General features: G+C 40.4%; 1 protein-coding gene across 15 annotated transcripts in view; it reads left to right on the top strand.

The window, feature by feature from the left end:
- The window catches only part of SCRIB (scribble planar cell polarity protein), a 2,800,411-nt gene that overhangs the window by 1,770,912 nt on the left and 1,015,512 nt on the right, over positions 1 to 13,987 (top strand). For 11 of the 15 annotated variants that reach the window (XM_044067477.1, XM_044067488.1, XM_044067475.1 and 8 more), the window contains one exon: positions 8,651 to 9,145. The exons of the other annotated variants lie outside the window; for them this stretch is intronic. In XM_044067477.1, coding sequence (XP_043923412.1) covers positions 8,651 to 9,145 — 495 coding nt within the window. The remainder of the gene's footprint in view (positions 1 to 8,650; positions 9,146 to 13,987) is intronic. 15 annotated transcript variants of the gene reach the window in all.

Below are 13,987 nucleotides of genomic sequence, written 5' to 3'. Positions count from 1 at the left end.
AAGCGCACCCTGACTTCAGCGGCCTTTACACTAAGGTCCCTGAATTATTTGGCACATTTTACTAGGCTACAGAGGGATCTGGTCAAGGAGCTGTCAGATTCCCTTTCAGGTAACCTACCTGAGCAGCTAGCCCAGTCGGTTAGCTCTCAGTTGGCTATCCTTACCTCGATTTCTAACTCGTCCATGAGGCTCATTTCATATGCGGCCGAAGGGGCGGGCAGAGCGGCAGGCACAGGCGTAGCTCTACGGAGACAAGCCTGGCTCCGTTTGTGTCATTTCGCGGAGGCCTTCAAGTCTTCCTTCGCCGACGCTCCCTTTGATGGGTCCTCTTTGTTTGGACCTAAGGTAAAAGACACTCTTACCCGCTGTGAGCAAGAGGGAAAAACTTTATCTGCCGTAGGTACACGTTATTCCACTCCCTTTCGGCCTTATCCCAAGGCTAAAGGAGGAGGGAAGATGTGGTTCCGTAAATCACGGAAGTTTTTTACTCAACAGCAGGAAGATTCCCCTTCCAGAGGCAGAGGACGGGGAAATTTTTCTGGGAGACGCCGTCCCAGAGGCGGCAGGGGGCCCCGCAATTCTGGAGACCGCGAGTCCTTTCGTGGCTCTTCAGCCTCCCACACTTCATGAGGGATTGCCCGGCTGTGCTGCTCCGGAGCCAGTCGGGTGCCGTTTTGCCAAGCACCTAAAAGCCTGGGAGTCTATCACTCAGGACAGATGGGTGCTTCGGATTATTGCCGGAGGTTACACCATTCCCTTCACACACTCACCCCCACCGTCCAAAAAATCCCGGACCCACCACCCAGTCAAAGGGAAATTGCAGCCGCAGAAGCTTCAAAGCTGCTAGAAAAAGGAGTCATCCAACCGGTCCCCTTAGACCAGATCGGATCCGGAAATTACTCAAGGTTCTTTTTAGTGCCAAAAAAGACAGGGGACCTGAGACCAATATTGGATCTCAGCAAACTAAACCAGTCCGTCATGAAGTCCAAATTCCGAATGGTCACTTTACAATCCATTCTCCCATTGTTGGAGAAGGATGTTTGGATGTGCTCCATAGATCTCAAGGATGCCTATTATCACATACCGATACATCAGGTGTCCAGGAGGTACCTGCGCTTCAGCCTGGGAGACAGTCATTTCCAATTTTGCGCACTGCCCTTTGGTCTCACCACAGCCCCCAGGGTGTTCACCAAGTGTTTGGCAGTAGTGACTGCTCACCTGAGGAGTCTCGGATTCCAAGTGTTTCCCTATCTGGACGACTGGCTCCTGACTGCCACCACCAGGCATCTACTAATAGACAACCTAAAAGCCACCATCTCCCTGGGTGCTTCCCTGGGAATTACATTCAATTGGTCAAAGTCTGTCTTGCTGCCCTCTCAGCGCATAAGATTCATAGGAGCAGAGATAGACTCAAAATTGATGCGCGTCTTCCTTCCTACCGAAAGGATTCAAACTTTACAAGGTCAAGTCCAAGCCCTGCTTCCAAGATCCAAAGACCCAGCCAGGATGGTCCTGCAACTTTTAGGTTCGATGTCTGCCACGGTTCTCCTAGTTCCACTGGCAAGATTGCACATGAGGATTCTTCAGTGGCTGTTATCGACACAATGGTCTTTTCAGAATCTCCCCCTCAATCATCTCATACTGATTACAGAAACGTGCAAACGGGACCTCCGCTGGTGGCTTCAGTCATCCAATCTGAATCAGGGAAGACCTTTTGTTATCCCCACTCCGGTGGCCACTCTGACAACGGATGCCTCCCAGACAGGGTGGGGGGGGGCATTGTCTGGGCAGGTTAGTTCAGGGTTCTTGGCTTCCACACGAAACCTTTCTCCATATCAATGTATTAGAAATGAGGGCTGTACTTCTGTCCCTTCAGGCCCTCCACAAGTTTCTCCCTCAAGGCATTATCGCCATCCACACAGACAACATGTCGGTGGTCTGGTATCTGAACAAACAAGGAGGGACCAGATCTTACCCCCTTTGCAGAGAGGCCATGAGGGTGTGGGAATGGGCTGTAGCTACCAACCGTTTCTTGGTAGCGACCCACATTCCAGGGAAATCCAATATTTTGGCAGACAAATTAAGCAGGACAATTCTCTCTCCTCACGAGTGGTCCCTGAACGAAACAGTAGCAGCTCAGGTTTTCAGACGATGGGGGACTCCGTGCTGCGACCTGTTTGCTACACCACAAAACACAAAGTGCAAAAGGTTCTTTTCCTTGACTCCGCGTCAGGGGGAGGCAGCTACCGATGCTCTAGTCCAACCTTGGCCAACAGGACTACTTTATGCCTTTCCTCCGGTTCCACTCCTCCCCAAAGTCATCCAGAAAGCTTCCCAATTGGGGTCCACAATGATACTAATTGCTCCGCACTGGCCTCGTCAGGTATGGTTCCCCTACCTAAAGAAACATGCTCTGGACGGTCCTTGGTTTTTGGATCTAACCCCGGACCTGCTGATTCATCAGTCGGGACGACAACACCAGTCCCTTCACACATTGAAATTAACAGCTTGGCTCCTCCACTTCCGACTTTAGTCAGAAATCACAACTTAGACCCGGAAGTTATTCACATTTTATCTTCGGCCCACAAACCCACCACTAAGAAATTGTACCTCAGTAAGTGGAAAAGATTTGCTATCTGGGCTCAACTCAGGGGCTTAGACCCTACCACTGCCCCGATACCAGAGGTCTTGAAATTTTTAACATCCCTGTTTACTCAAGGATCTTCAGTCTCTACTATTAAAGTCCAACTAGCAGCTATCTCCAAATTTCACGAATCCATGGATCCACCGTTGATGAGTAGCAGATTATGCAAAACTTTCATTAAAGGTGCTGTGCTGTTAAGACCCCCAGTTTTTCATCCTGCGCCCCCGTGGGATCTTGATTTGGTACTTCGTGCCTTAACATCTTCCCCTTTCGAACCGGCTGCCACATGTGAGTTAAAATATCTGTCTTGGAAAACTGCCTTCTTAGTTGCAATTACCTCTGCAAGAAGAGTTTCAGAGCTTCAAGCCCTATCTATCAAACCACCGTACTTGATTTTTCACAAGGATAGAGTATCACTTAGGCCTAATCCATCCTTTGTTCCAAAGGTTTGTTCTAATCTCTGTCTCCAACAATCTCTAGAGCTACCAGTTTTCTTTCCAAAATTCTCAAATGAAGCGGAATACACCTTCCATAAATTGGATGTTCACAGGCAATTGCGCTTCTATCTAGACAGGACTCAACAATTTCGGAAAACAGACCAGTTGTTTGTGTCCTTTTCAGATAATAAATTGGGTCAAACCATCACGAAAGCTACTATTTCCAAATGGATTAGAGATTGCATAACTCAGGCTTATTCCTCTTCAAATATGCAACTTACAACATCTATCAAAGCTCATTCTACTCGAGCTATGGCTACTTCTATTGCTTTTCATTCCAAGCTCGCTATCTCTGAGATTTGTGCTGCGGCTACTTGGTCCAACCCGCACACTTTCATTTCCCACTATAAATTGGATGTGGCATCTAAAGGGCGAGCATCATTTGGTTCCACGGTACTCAGGAGTGTTTTCCAGTGAGCCACCCAGGATTCAGGTGCTAGGGACGCTGTCCCATCAGTCAGAATGTAGGCGAGATAGGATCACATAACATCTTTTAGTTATGTACTCACCATAACTTCAGATGTTTGGGATCCATCTCTTCATTCTAATACCCACCCTCCTTCCCCCGGCCTTGGAGATCAGAAGAGATTGAACGGTTTGAGTTCTACTGTTTTTATCTTGTATCATCTGGCAATGTTATATAAGCAGTGCGTGTATGTGTGCATGTATGCGGACAAACTAGATCTGGGGGAATGGTAGTGGTGCATCCTGGGATATAGTAAGCTCAGCCAATAAGAGACTTCGCTCTTTGGCATAAGCGTGCCGAGTCGGAGCCGAGGGATCGGCTCCGAACCCATCAGTCAGAATGTAGGCGAGATGGATCCCAAACATCTGAAGTTATGGTGAGTACATAACTAAAAGTTTAATCCAATATGGTGTTCTGATGAAGCTGCTTGTTATCAAGTGAAAGCGCTTAACCAGTTTTGGTGTTCTTTTTGGTTATAATAAATTCTTTTTTTACATTTTTATTTGTGAATTCGTTTATAAGATAGACGGAGTACTGGACTGGTGTGGTGCCGTGGTAGAGTTGAATTCCCAAAGACACTGAGGCGTCTTTTTACGAACAGCGCTCCTTTTGCTTTTGTTCCTGTTCTGGGTTTCTTGGTTGCTGCACTGTTCGTGGATTCAGCGTTCTATAAAACACACTAGTAAATGTGGAAGTTGTAATTCGTGTCACACTATAAATTTGAGTGATGATTTAAGATTAGATAATGCGAACAGGTCTTATATTAGGTTTAGACAGGGGAATTGCAAGTCTAAACTTATAGTATATTTAGCTAAATGTTCCATTTGTTCGGCTTTCTATATCGGAAAGACTGAAAGGCAGTTTAATAAGCGTTTTTATGGTCATATGTACTGTATTAAAAAGAAAGATGGAAAAAACGCATTATACAGGCACATTAAAACATTGGGGGACAATCAGCGTTTCACATTTGCTATTTTGGACAATATTAAAATTGATCCGAAAGGGGGAAATTATAAAGGGTTACTATCTTATAAAGAACTGTGGTGGCAACTGTTTACAGATGCGTCTACCCCCCCTCCCCCCAGGTCTTAAATGACTTTATTTCTATAAAACCTTTGTTAAATATGCTTAATTAGCAATTTTATATTTATATTATTGGGTACCTAACATTTTAGATATTTATAAATGCTAAAGATGTTTTTATTGGTTAAACTGGCAGAACGTCTCAGATATGTACGCTGTTAATTATTTTGGATTTGTAGCTTTAAATATGGTTATTTTTTGGCGCCAATTAAGCTATTTAAATTGTAACTGTTACTGAAGTATAACATTAGTTCTGATGAAGCCCGTGGTTGGAACGGGTGAAAGTGCTTAACTTTGGTTGTCAGTTTTTGGTTTTACATTAAATCTTGGATTTTATATAATACAAATTGCAGACATCGTTTTGTTTGACAAGAACTGGTTTGGTATCATCGGTATCTCAAGATCGCATAGCGTTTGGCGTGGTATCATACATTTTTATTAGTTCTGTTGCTTTCGACGAACGCCAAACAGTTTACTTTTTATTTTTCTTTGCTGGCGTAAGTGAAGTTTATCTAAAGGGGCTACATTCTTTCTTCTCCCCAAATTGTAGTATAATGTCGTTGCTGGCATAAGTGAAGTTTATCTACAGGGGCTACATTCTTTCTTCTCCCCAAATTGTAGTATAATGCCATATCTATTCTTTTAAGATCAGAAGTATTGCAGGTAGGATAATGGGTATATTGTTATTTAGTAATCTTCTTAAAAATTATGGGAGTTGAAAGTAAGTGGTGAAAGTTAAAAAACTTTAATATAAATGCTTTTATTTGTGTGCCGCGTTGCTGTGTCATTATTAATGTGATGACTGCAGAATTTTTGGGGATTCATCTTTAATGAAATATCTACCTTGACAATTAAAAGGTGAAGCTTAGTGAAACTGGAGTCATAAAAACTCTGTTACTGCATCTCAGCTTGAATCCGCAGCTGTTGTCCTATAGTAGAGTGGGTTTCTTCTTGCTTACTGTGTTCATCATTGTCATTATTGGCATTTTATGTTTTAAGTTCTAGGACAACAGTGGTGGGAAGGTCTGTGTGACACTGTAAATGATATAAAGTATAGACCTGCTGTCATCTTTTAAATTAGTATTGGTGGTTAATATGACTTGAATTCTCTGCACTTGACATCAAGGAACATTTCTTAAAGGGTCCTGTGGCTGAGTTTATGCTTCTTTATACCTGTTATCACTGAGTAATTTTCTTTTGAAGAGCCCACACACTGAACTTGTACACTAAGGGCTAATACTTACAGTGACATAATATACTAGTTAAGTAAACATGCTTAACCTTGGAGCCCCACAGTTCTTTTAAGCCATTCATAAAGTTCAGATCATGATTCTGTATATATGTCACTTAGTGTCCAAAACACCATTCATTTAACACCCAAGACCTGTACCTGGATTGCCTGTATTGTCCCTGGGAAGAGCATGATGTCATACACTCCCTTAAGTACCAGTTGTTCAGGCCTACCATTTACTTGTGCCAGATAGAAGCTTTTAGTCTGTTTGCAGCCAGAAGGATAGCTGGGCTGAGAGCTCCTCCTGATGGGACTTCTGAAGCATCAGTCAGGGCATTTCCAGAAGCTGTGAAAGTAGAAATGGGGGCCCTCTCCTCACTCTGCTAGAGTTGCATACATTTCAAAAACAGTCTTCTGCACCCTTCAGATGCTCAGCTCATTCTTTACTAGGGATGACTCAAGCCCATGCTAGTCTTGTTCTTTAGTGGATGATGAGGGCCTTTGAGGAGGCTTGCTGCCAGTTCCTGTCCTGGGGAGACAATGTGTTGTGAGGTACTGGAAATTCCCTTCCCCTTGTTTAATTAACTGCAGCTCAAGGTTGACTGGTGTGATCCAGAGGAGCAGGTGCTTAAATTAACCAGTCTGGGGTTGTGGCACTAGTAGATTTAAGACCTTCCATTATAGGGATTTCCCTATGCCTAGCCAAAGCTTTAGTCACCAACAAAGGAAAACTAAAAAATAAAGACTAGGAAGAGAGAGAGCATTATCCCACATGAGAGCTTGTGGTTTGGGGGTCTCAATGTCAAACAGTTTAATGCTGATGGGAGCTTCAAGTTATGAGAAGTGGAGCATATGTTTAGGTAGTATGTCCCATTTCCATTTCTAAACCTGATACTTCACATATGCGGGGTCTTCACTCAGCATACTTCAGTCACATGCTCGCCCCTGCTTGAGCCCATATGCAAGTCCATTTCTGAAGGTAATGGAGACCACAGAACTCACTCCCTGTCAGTCTCCTTTGAGAAGTAGGAGAACCTAGAAGCTTTTGTCCCTGAGATCGACAAGGAACAGTGTATTGTCATCCTTCTTCCTTTCTCCCGAAGAAAAGTTCTTCTTTGGAAAAACTCTTGATGGTCTGTCCTCATGCTGTTATCCCTTTTCCCTGAAAGTGCTTAATTGTTTATCTAGAGAAACCACTGTTATCTCTTTCTTGGAGCTAGTTATCAGGAATGCTATCTTTGAAGTATTGAGGTTAATTGACACTGCTCCTATGGCCCTAAAGAAGGATGACCCCCCTGCAGAAGTCCCTGCCTAAAAGAAAGAAATACCTCACCAAATAGTCTCAAGCTGACTCCATTTGTGGTCTCTCCAGTCCAGCAAAAGTCCTAGCCAAAGACTGCAGCATTTTTCCACATTGCCATCAGGCAAGGAGTCAAAAACACTGGACTAATGTGATAAGCGTTTTATCCCCTTGTTCTGTTGGTGTTTAGCATTCTGAACTATTTTTTTTTTTTTTTTTTTTTTTTTTTTTTTTTTTTTTATTTAACATTTGTTTACCAGAAAAGTCTGACTTGGAACAAGCCAGTTTTCAGTGGAGACCCAGGAAGAAATGCCCCAGACACATGTATTTATAATGTGGGAAGAAACCGGAGCACCCAGGAAAGCCCACACGAATGCAAGGAGGACATGCAGACTCCACACAGAAGATACCCCAGCCGAGAATCGAACCAGAGAAACTCTTGTTGTGAGGTGGCGCAAACCACTGCACCACTCAATACTTTTTATATGTCCACATTTTAGCCTTCCCCGGTGGTATAAACATTGGAGAAACTTAAATGTTTTACTGAATTTGGACTTAAGGTTTTGTTCAGATTTTCTACAATTTCCATGTATTTCACTATACTTTTAACAGTATGGATGCTGTGGCTAGGAGCCCAGAATTGGCCATGTGCCTAAACAAAATGGTGTAGCTAAGACTGTCATCTTTCAAGAAGCAGCTTGAGTAATATTTTGAATGCCTATTTCATGGGAAAAGTGTTTTTTAGCTAGGACTCCCCAATATTTGATCGGCAAGCTTTTAGAGAAAAAGCAGGCCTTTCCTGTTTTGGTGGACTTGATCTGCAAGAAAAACCTGGGGCAGGGGGCAATGTTACCCTCCTGCCAGCCCCTGTATGGGTATATGGCTCCTCAATCCAGCCATGGCCATTCTTGTAAGCTGGACAGCTATGTATTTGTGCATTACCTGTTAGCATTGTGGGTTGTAAATATTCATAGCTTTTTTTTTTTTTTTTTTTTTTTTGTAATTTCCAGGCTGTGTGCTTGCTTAGATGCTGGGTGCAAATTCTACAAACTCTAGGGTTAGATGTGCTTATTTATTTTGTGTGTGACATTAAAACATGCATTGGCACTTACAAGCACAAGATGTTCTTTTGAAAGTTACAGAACAAAGATTGATGAAAAGGGTAAACCCAACTGTTGGACTCTCTTCATGGAGACTTTTCTGTTATATCAGCTAATATGGTAAGAAGGTAACTGATGTTTGTGGAATATTAGTATGGTGTATGTGTGATATTCCAGTTCTTGATTTATTTGGTTGCCCTGAGTACCATATGAAAACCAAAAAGTTCGCACTGGGTTGTAAAGGTTTTTTTTCTTGCTTCTCTTCTTGTTTTCATGCCATTTTCCATTTCTTGTTTTTCCCCCTTCTAAATCCTGTTCCTTCCTCTTAGCTTTTTAAGTGTGGTATACTTTCGACTGAAATGGAGAACGACTTCAAAATGTTGCAAGGTGTGGACGCTGCTGTACAGAATATGGGACTTAATTCCAAGGACCCCCCTTGCACTGATCTAATGAACCATTTTCAGTCTGTTTCTCCTGCCTCATCCCTAACCAGTAAAGCAGCTTCCAGAGCTGTCATTCTAGATGAGAGACTTAATACTGTGGCAGACATGGAGCAGCAGGCCAGCAGCCCTATTTCAGCTGGTCCTAGGGAAGTGGAGCTTTCCCCGAATTCCACAAAACAGAATCTACAGTTGGGAAGTCAGGATGCACCAGCACAGGAGGAAGAGATCTTAGTAGACTGTCAGCCAATACTGTTCAGCGAAAATCCTTTTGTGGTAGCTAATCGAAAGGGAAGAGGGAAGTCTGGAAACAGAAGCACACTTGGAGGGCCTCCACTTGGCTATGGTCAAGGTGGTGTTTTGAAGACCACTGTATACTCTAAGGCAAGCTACAGTATAAGCATCCTGTGTGTTTATTGTAGCCTGTGTGTATAGCATGTTTGACAGATCAAGCTGCTCCATCTGTCCAAACTAAATCACTCAGCATGGTGTGAGCTGCACTGTGTTTGGTTAATGCTCGTTTGTGTTTTGTGAGTTTTGGCTTTTTGTTGATTTGTGAACTGCTTTGTCTATGGGTCTTAAGGAGTAAGACCATGTTTCTTCCAGAATACCATATGCTTATGTTTGTAATGATGCTGTAAGAGATGCACGTTTGTGTGGGTTGCAGAAGTGTAGCCATTGTCATCTAACAACATTTTAAAGACGAGCACCTTTTGGTACATTTCTGTATCTGAGGTGGGCTTTTTTCCTGCTCTGTTCTCCATTTACTTTTATGGTATTAGGTCATCATTCTGGCTTGTCTACCCAGCTTTCTTCTGATGTTTTTGTATTTCTGGATTAAAACCATTTCATTGCTGAATCATTAGTGCAGTTTAAATTGCATCTTTCCCCCAACTGCACTAGTTTGTGTTTGTTTTGGTCTGTTGGGTAATTTTATTTTGTTCTTTTAAGAGCTGAGGAGGTAAATGCTTTACAGTATTGTGTGCAGATAGCCTGTATAGCATAAACAACCAGCTGAAAAGAAGGTTTGATTGATATGTTATTAATTATACTAATACAGTGACTGTTCATAAAGAGGACTTTCAATGACTTGACATATTTCTGGAGAACCAAACACATTAAAATGACACATTTTGTTAAAAGTAGTTTGGCTAACAGCTACAAACATTGGTCTCTTTTGCCATCAAGGCTCAAAATTTAAGTACTTGCCCAAACCTTCATTGTTTGATACAACTGTATAGCAATTGATTGCCATACGTTTTAGCCTGGTAATCTCATACTGTCATCTCTAGTGATTGACTAGCTGGTTACCTGTTTTGTCTTACTCTTGTTCACAGCTATTAAGATTATATGTGGCACTGTTTCATTAATTTGTAAACTCTTGGGTATATTCTTGCTGACACTTAGATGTTTTTTAATGTGTGGGTATTGAAGCAATTGTAAATTGTACTCAAAAGTAAGACTAGTTTGTTTTTTAAAAAAATGGCTAAACAGTCACACTTGGTAGGTCACTTGCATACAGTTTTTTTTCCTCTAGTGTGGCTCTTGGGAGAGACATGACAACCCATCAATTTCAAAATAAGCTTTTTATGATCACTACAAATTCCCTCATGGTACTGTAAAAGATGTAACTTGAAATTATGGTTATATGATGTTTCTTTTGCAGTAGGGGTAAGGAAGATTAGAATTCTGTTACTAAAAAAAACCTGCTCATTAAAGACTGGGGCCTTGTGTTTAAGTACGAATTAAATTTACTAGAAATTAGAAAGTGATGAGTGCATTGCTTTCAGTATGGTTAATGCCTAAGAGTACTGGCTTGAAAAAAGTATGATTTTAAGATTACATTAAGGGACAGTGATGATCTTCACAAAATGGGTAAAATAATCTTTTTTTTCAGACAGACATTTGTTTTATTTTGATGCCAGTATTCAGAAGTGTGCAAATTAAGATCATTACCTGTTAACCCACATTTGTTTAGTTTGTTAGTTTTTGTTTATCCTTTGTTGATTGGGTTAGTCCCACAAGGCTAGTAGCCTGTCTTCAGTGGAGACGCAAGATGGTATTTATACTACTAGGGGAAATTTGGCCAGGGCTTCAGGGAATTTCCAAGAAAAAAAAAAAAGAACACTGAGTAAGAGTCAGGAGTACAACAGGCAACAAGCAAACTTCAAAATAACTCCACGACTGCCACAACATTCATACAAAAACTGCTGCAATAAAATAACAAATGGCAAGTGCTTTCGCAGTTAATAATACTGCTTCATCAGACCAGTTTAAATACAAAACAGTAACACTTTTAAAATGCAACAGAACCAATTCAGAATGAGAATAAACATCATGTGATTAAAACAGAACACCTATTTCATCCATTTAAAACTCTCTTTACAGACTTGACCAATCAAATCATCAAAAAAGCCACACCCCTAACTTGATGTCATAATGGACGTTAAAGAAATGCGTCTTGATGCTGCCAATCATTTGATTTGCATATACCAGTCCCCTGCTAGTGTTTCAGTGGGAGTGATTTCAGAACAGGTTTGAGAGAGACATTTTCATTAAACCTAGTTCTAAAAATGTTTTCAGAAGTAAAATCCACTTCTGTTCAGCACTTTCAGTCTTGTTTTTATTATCTCCCCGCCTGATGTTCTCATTTATATTTTCTAATACAAAAAAATTAAAAGTATGTTATGACTTTATAAGTCATCTTGTGATATGATAGATTTCCTAGATGTCAAAATACATGCAAGAGATTTAGGTCTGTTGGGTACAAAGTTCCATAGAAATAAAGTTAAGAAAAATACCCTTTTGCATAAGTTTAGTATGCATCCTGGACATGTTAGTAAAATGTACTTGAGGGTCATTTTTATAGGATTATGAGACTTCATGATGGTGATCGTGATGAGTTGAAGGTGGCGTTTGATGAACTTAAAACTGACTTTTTGGAGAGAGGTTACAATAACTTTTGAAATTGATTAGTGTATAGCTGAAGTAGTTAGAACTAGGCAAGACAGAGGGCGGCCCTATTTGTCAAAACCTATTACCCAGGAACAATCTAGGATGAGAGGTCCAATTAGAAATAGACTGATTTTATTTTTTTCCAATGACATTAGTATTGTATGTAATTTTATTAATAAGCATACTTTTAGCAGATCCTCAAGTTAAAAAAAAAAAAAAAAAGTAGTGGATGATAAACCTAGGTTTATTTTTAGGACTAGCTTGTCTTTAAAAAGATAGTTATGCTATAAAAGTATGTATGAATCTCATTACATGTGCTCTGATCTGGAAGGTACTTTCAGGTGTAATTCCTGTTCTGCATGTAATTATATTTTTTTACGTGCACTTCTTAAATTCATAAACGTACTGGGACTGAAATAGTCTTGGATTTTTTTGCTAGTTGCAGAAAGAAAAATATAGTGTATTATGCTGGGTTTATGATGTGTGTAGCGTTCCAAATTGGAAAGACTTATCGTTCCTTTAAAGACAGGATACTTGAACATCGTAGTGATATCTTGGAAAGAAAGGAAACTAGCGCTTTGGCTAGGCATGTACGTGATCAGGGTACAGGACATGCTTTTAATTTTTTTGTATTAGAATGTATAAATGAGAACATCTGGCAGGGAGATATCAAAAACAAGACTGAAAGTGCTGAACAGAAGTGGATTTTACTTCTGAAAAATGTTTTAGAACCAAGGTTGAATGAAAGTGTCTCTCAAACCTGTTCAGAAATCATGCCCACTGAAACACTAGTAGGGGCTTGGTATATGCAAATAAATTGATTGGCAGGATCAAGAAACCTTTCTGTAACACACATTATGACATCAAGTTAGGGGCTTGGCTTTTTTGAATGATTTGCTTGGTTAAGTGTGTAAAACGAGTTTTAAATGAATGAAATAAGTGTTATGTTTTTAATCACAAGATTTTTTTCTCATTCTGGATTGGTTTTGTTTTTTAAAAGTGTTGCTGTTTTGTGTTTAAACTGGTCTGATGAAGCAGTATTAACTGTAAAAGCAGTTAACATTGTTATTTTGTTATTAAAGCAGTGTTCGTGTGAAGGTTGTGGCAGTTTTTGGAGTTCTTATTTTGAAGTTTGCTTCAGGGAACTTCCCCTACTCATTTTTGATAAGTGCTGTGTGGGACCTTTTACATCCATCGGTTACCACCAACTCAAGCAGCTGCGGTCTCGATTTAGCATCTCATCCAAAAGATGGCACACTTAGGAGTGTAGCCGCCCCCCCTTACCCTGTGTTGAAGTGTCAACAGTCAATGTACCTGTTGGAATAGAACCCACAACCTTCTGTTCGTCAAGGTGAGTGTGCTTACCTGCTGCCTAACTGACTTTAGAAAGTGATACGTAATATAAATTTGTTTGAGACATGTAATTCCCCAGTAGTAGTGTGCTATTTTATTTTGTAAATTATTACATTAACTTTATTGTTGATTGTTTCATTAAATATGCATATTTGCCCTCAAATCTTTAATTACTTCAAAATAATTTAAAACTATATTATATCATGACCCTAGAATGAGCTAGAATAGCTTGCTCATCTTGATTGTAATAGTTGTACTGTCTCTACTGACGGTTTTGTAATGCATGTAGTTACAGTGATGTGCATTTCAGTTGTGATAATTTCTTCCTGTAAATGTTTTCTTAAAAACAACAAAATTCATTGATACTTAAGAAGAATTCAGTGTTTTGACATTTTTTTTTTTTTACTGGAAGGGTTTACATTTAGCCATTTTAGTTAGGTACTTTAGATAATTTCTCACCTCCTCTTTAGATCATTTCACTTTGGTTCTATGTGTATTTCTTTATGGGATAAAAATTATGTTTATATCTTTTTTTCATTTTGCGATCAGGTAATTATACAGCAGAGCTTGCAGCCTTTTTTCATGGATAAGGTGTGGCAAGGACAACTCCAAACAGTATACAAGTGCATTAGAAAACCGTAAATTTTGTCCTGTAGCATGTGCTTGGATTTATGTTCCACTTGCCATGTTGCAGTGTAGCTGATGAAATGTACTCCAAAGGTGTTGTTTCCATGCTGGACTTTTGAAATATGGACCCATCTGCCTGTGCTGGTAGTTGATGAATGGTATATTCCATGGTGCTTATCAAAAAACAGCAGAAGCATTCTCTTAAAACACTCCTCAGTCACATAGCATTATTGCATAAGCCCACATGCATCCATTAAAACCATGATAACCAAATCTTTTTTTTTCCAATAC

This window comes from Protopterus annectens, chromosome 3.part1 (genome assembly GCF_019279795.1).
Source record: "Protopterus annectens isolate FY-2018-M chromosome 3.part1, PAN1.0, whole genome shotgun sequence".
Classification (NCBI taxonomy): domain Eukaryota; kingdom Metazoa; phylum Chordata; order Ceratodontiformes; family Protopteridae; genus Protopterus; species Protopterus annectens.
Note: the sequence above shows the minus strand (reverse complement) of the source record. Positions and strands in the feature narration are given on the sequence as shown.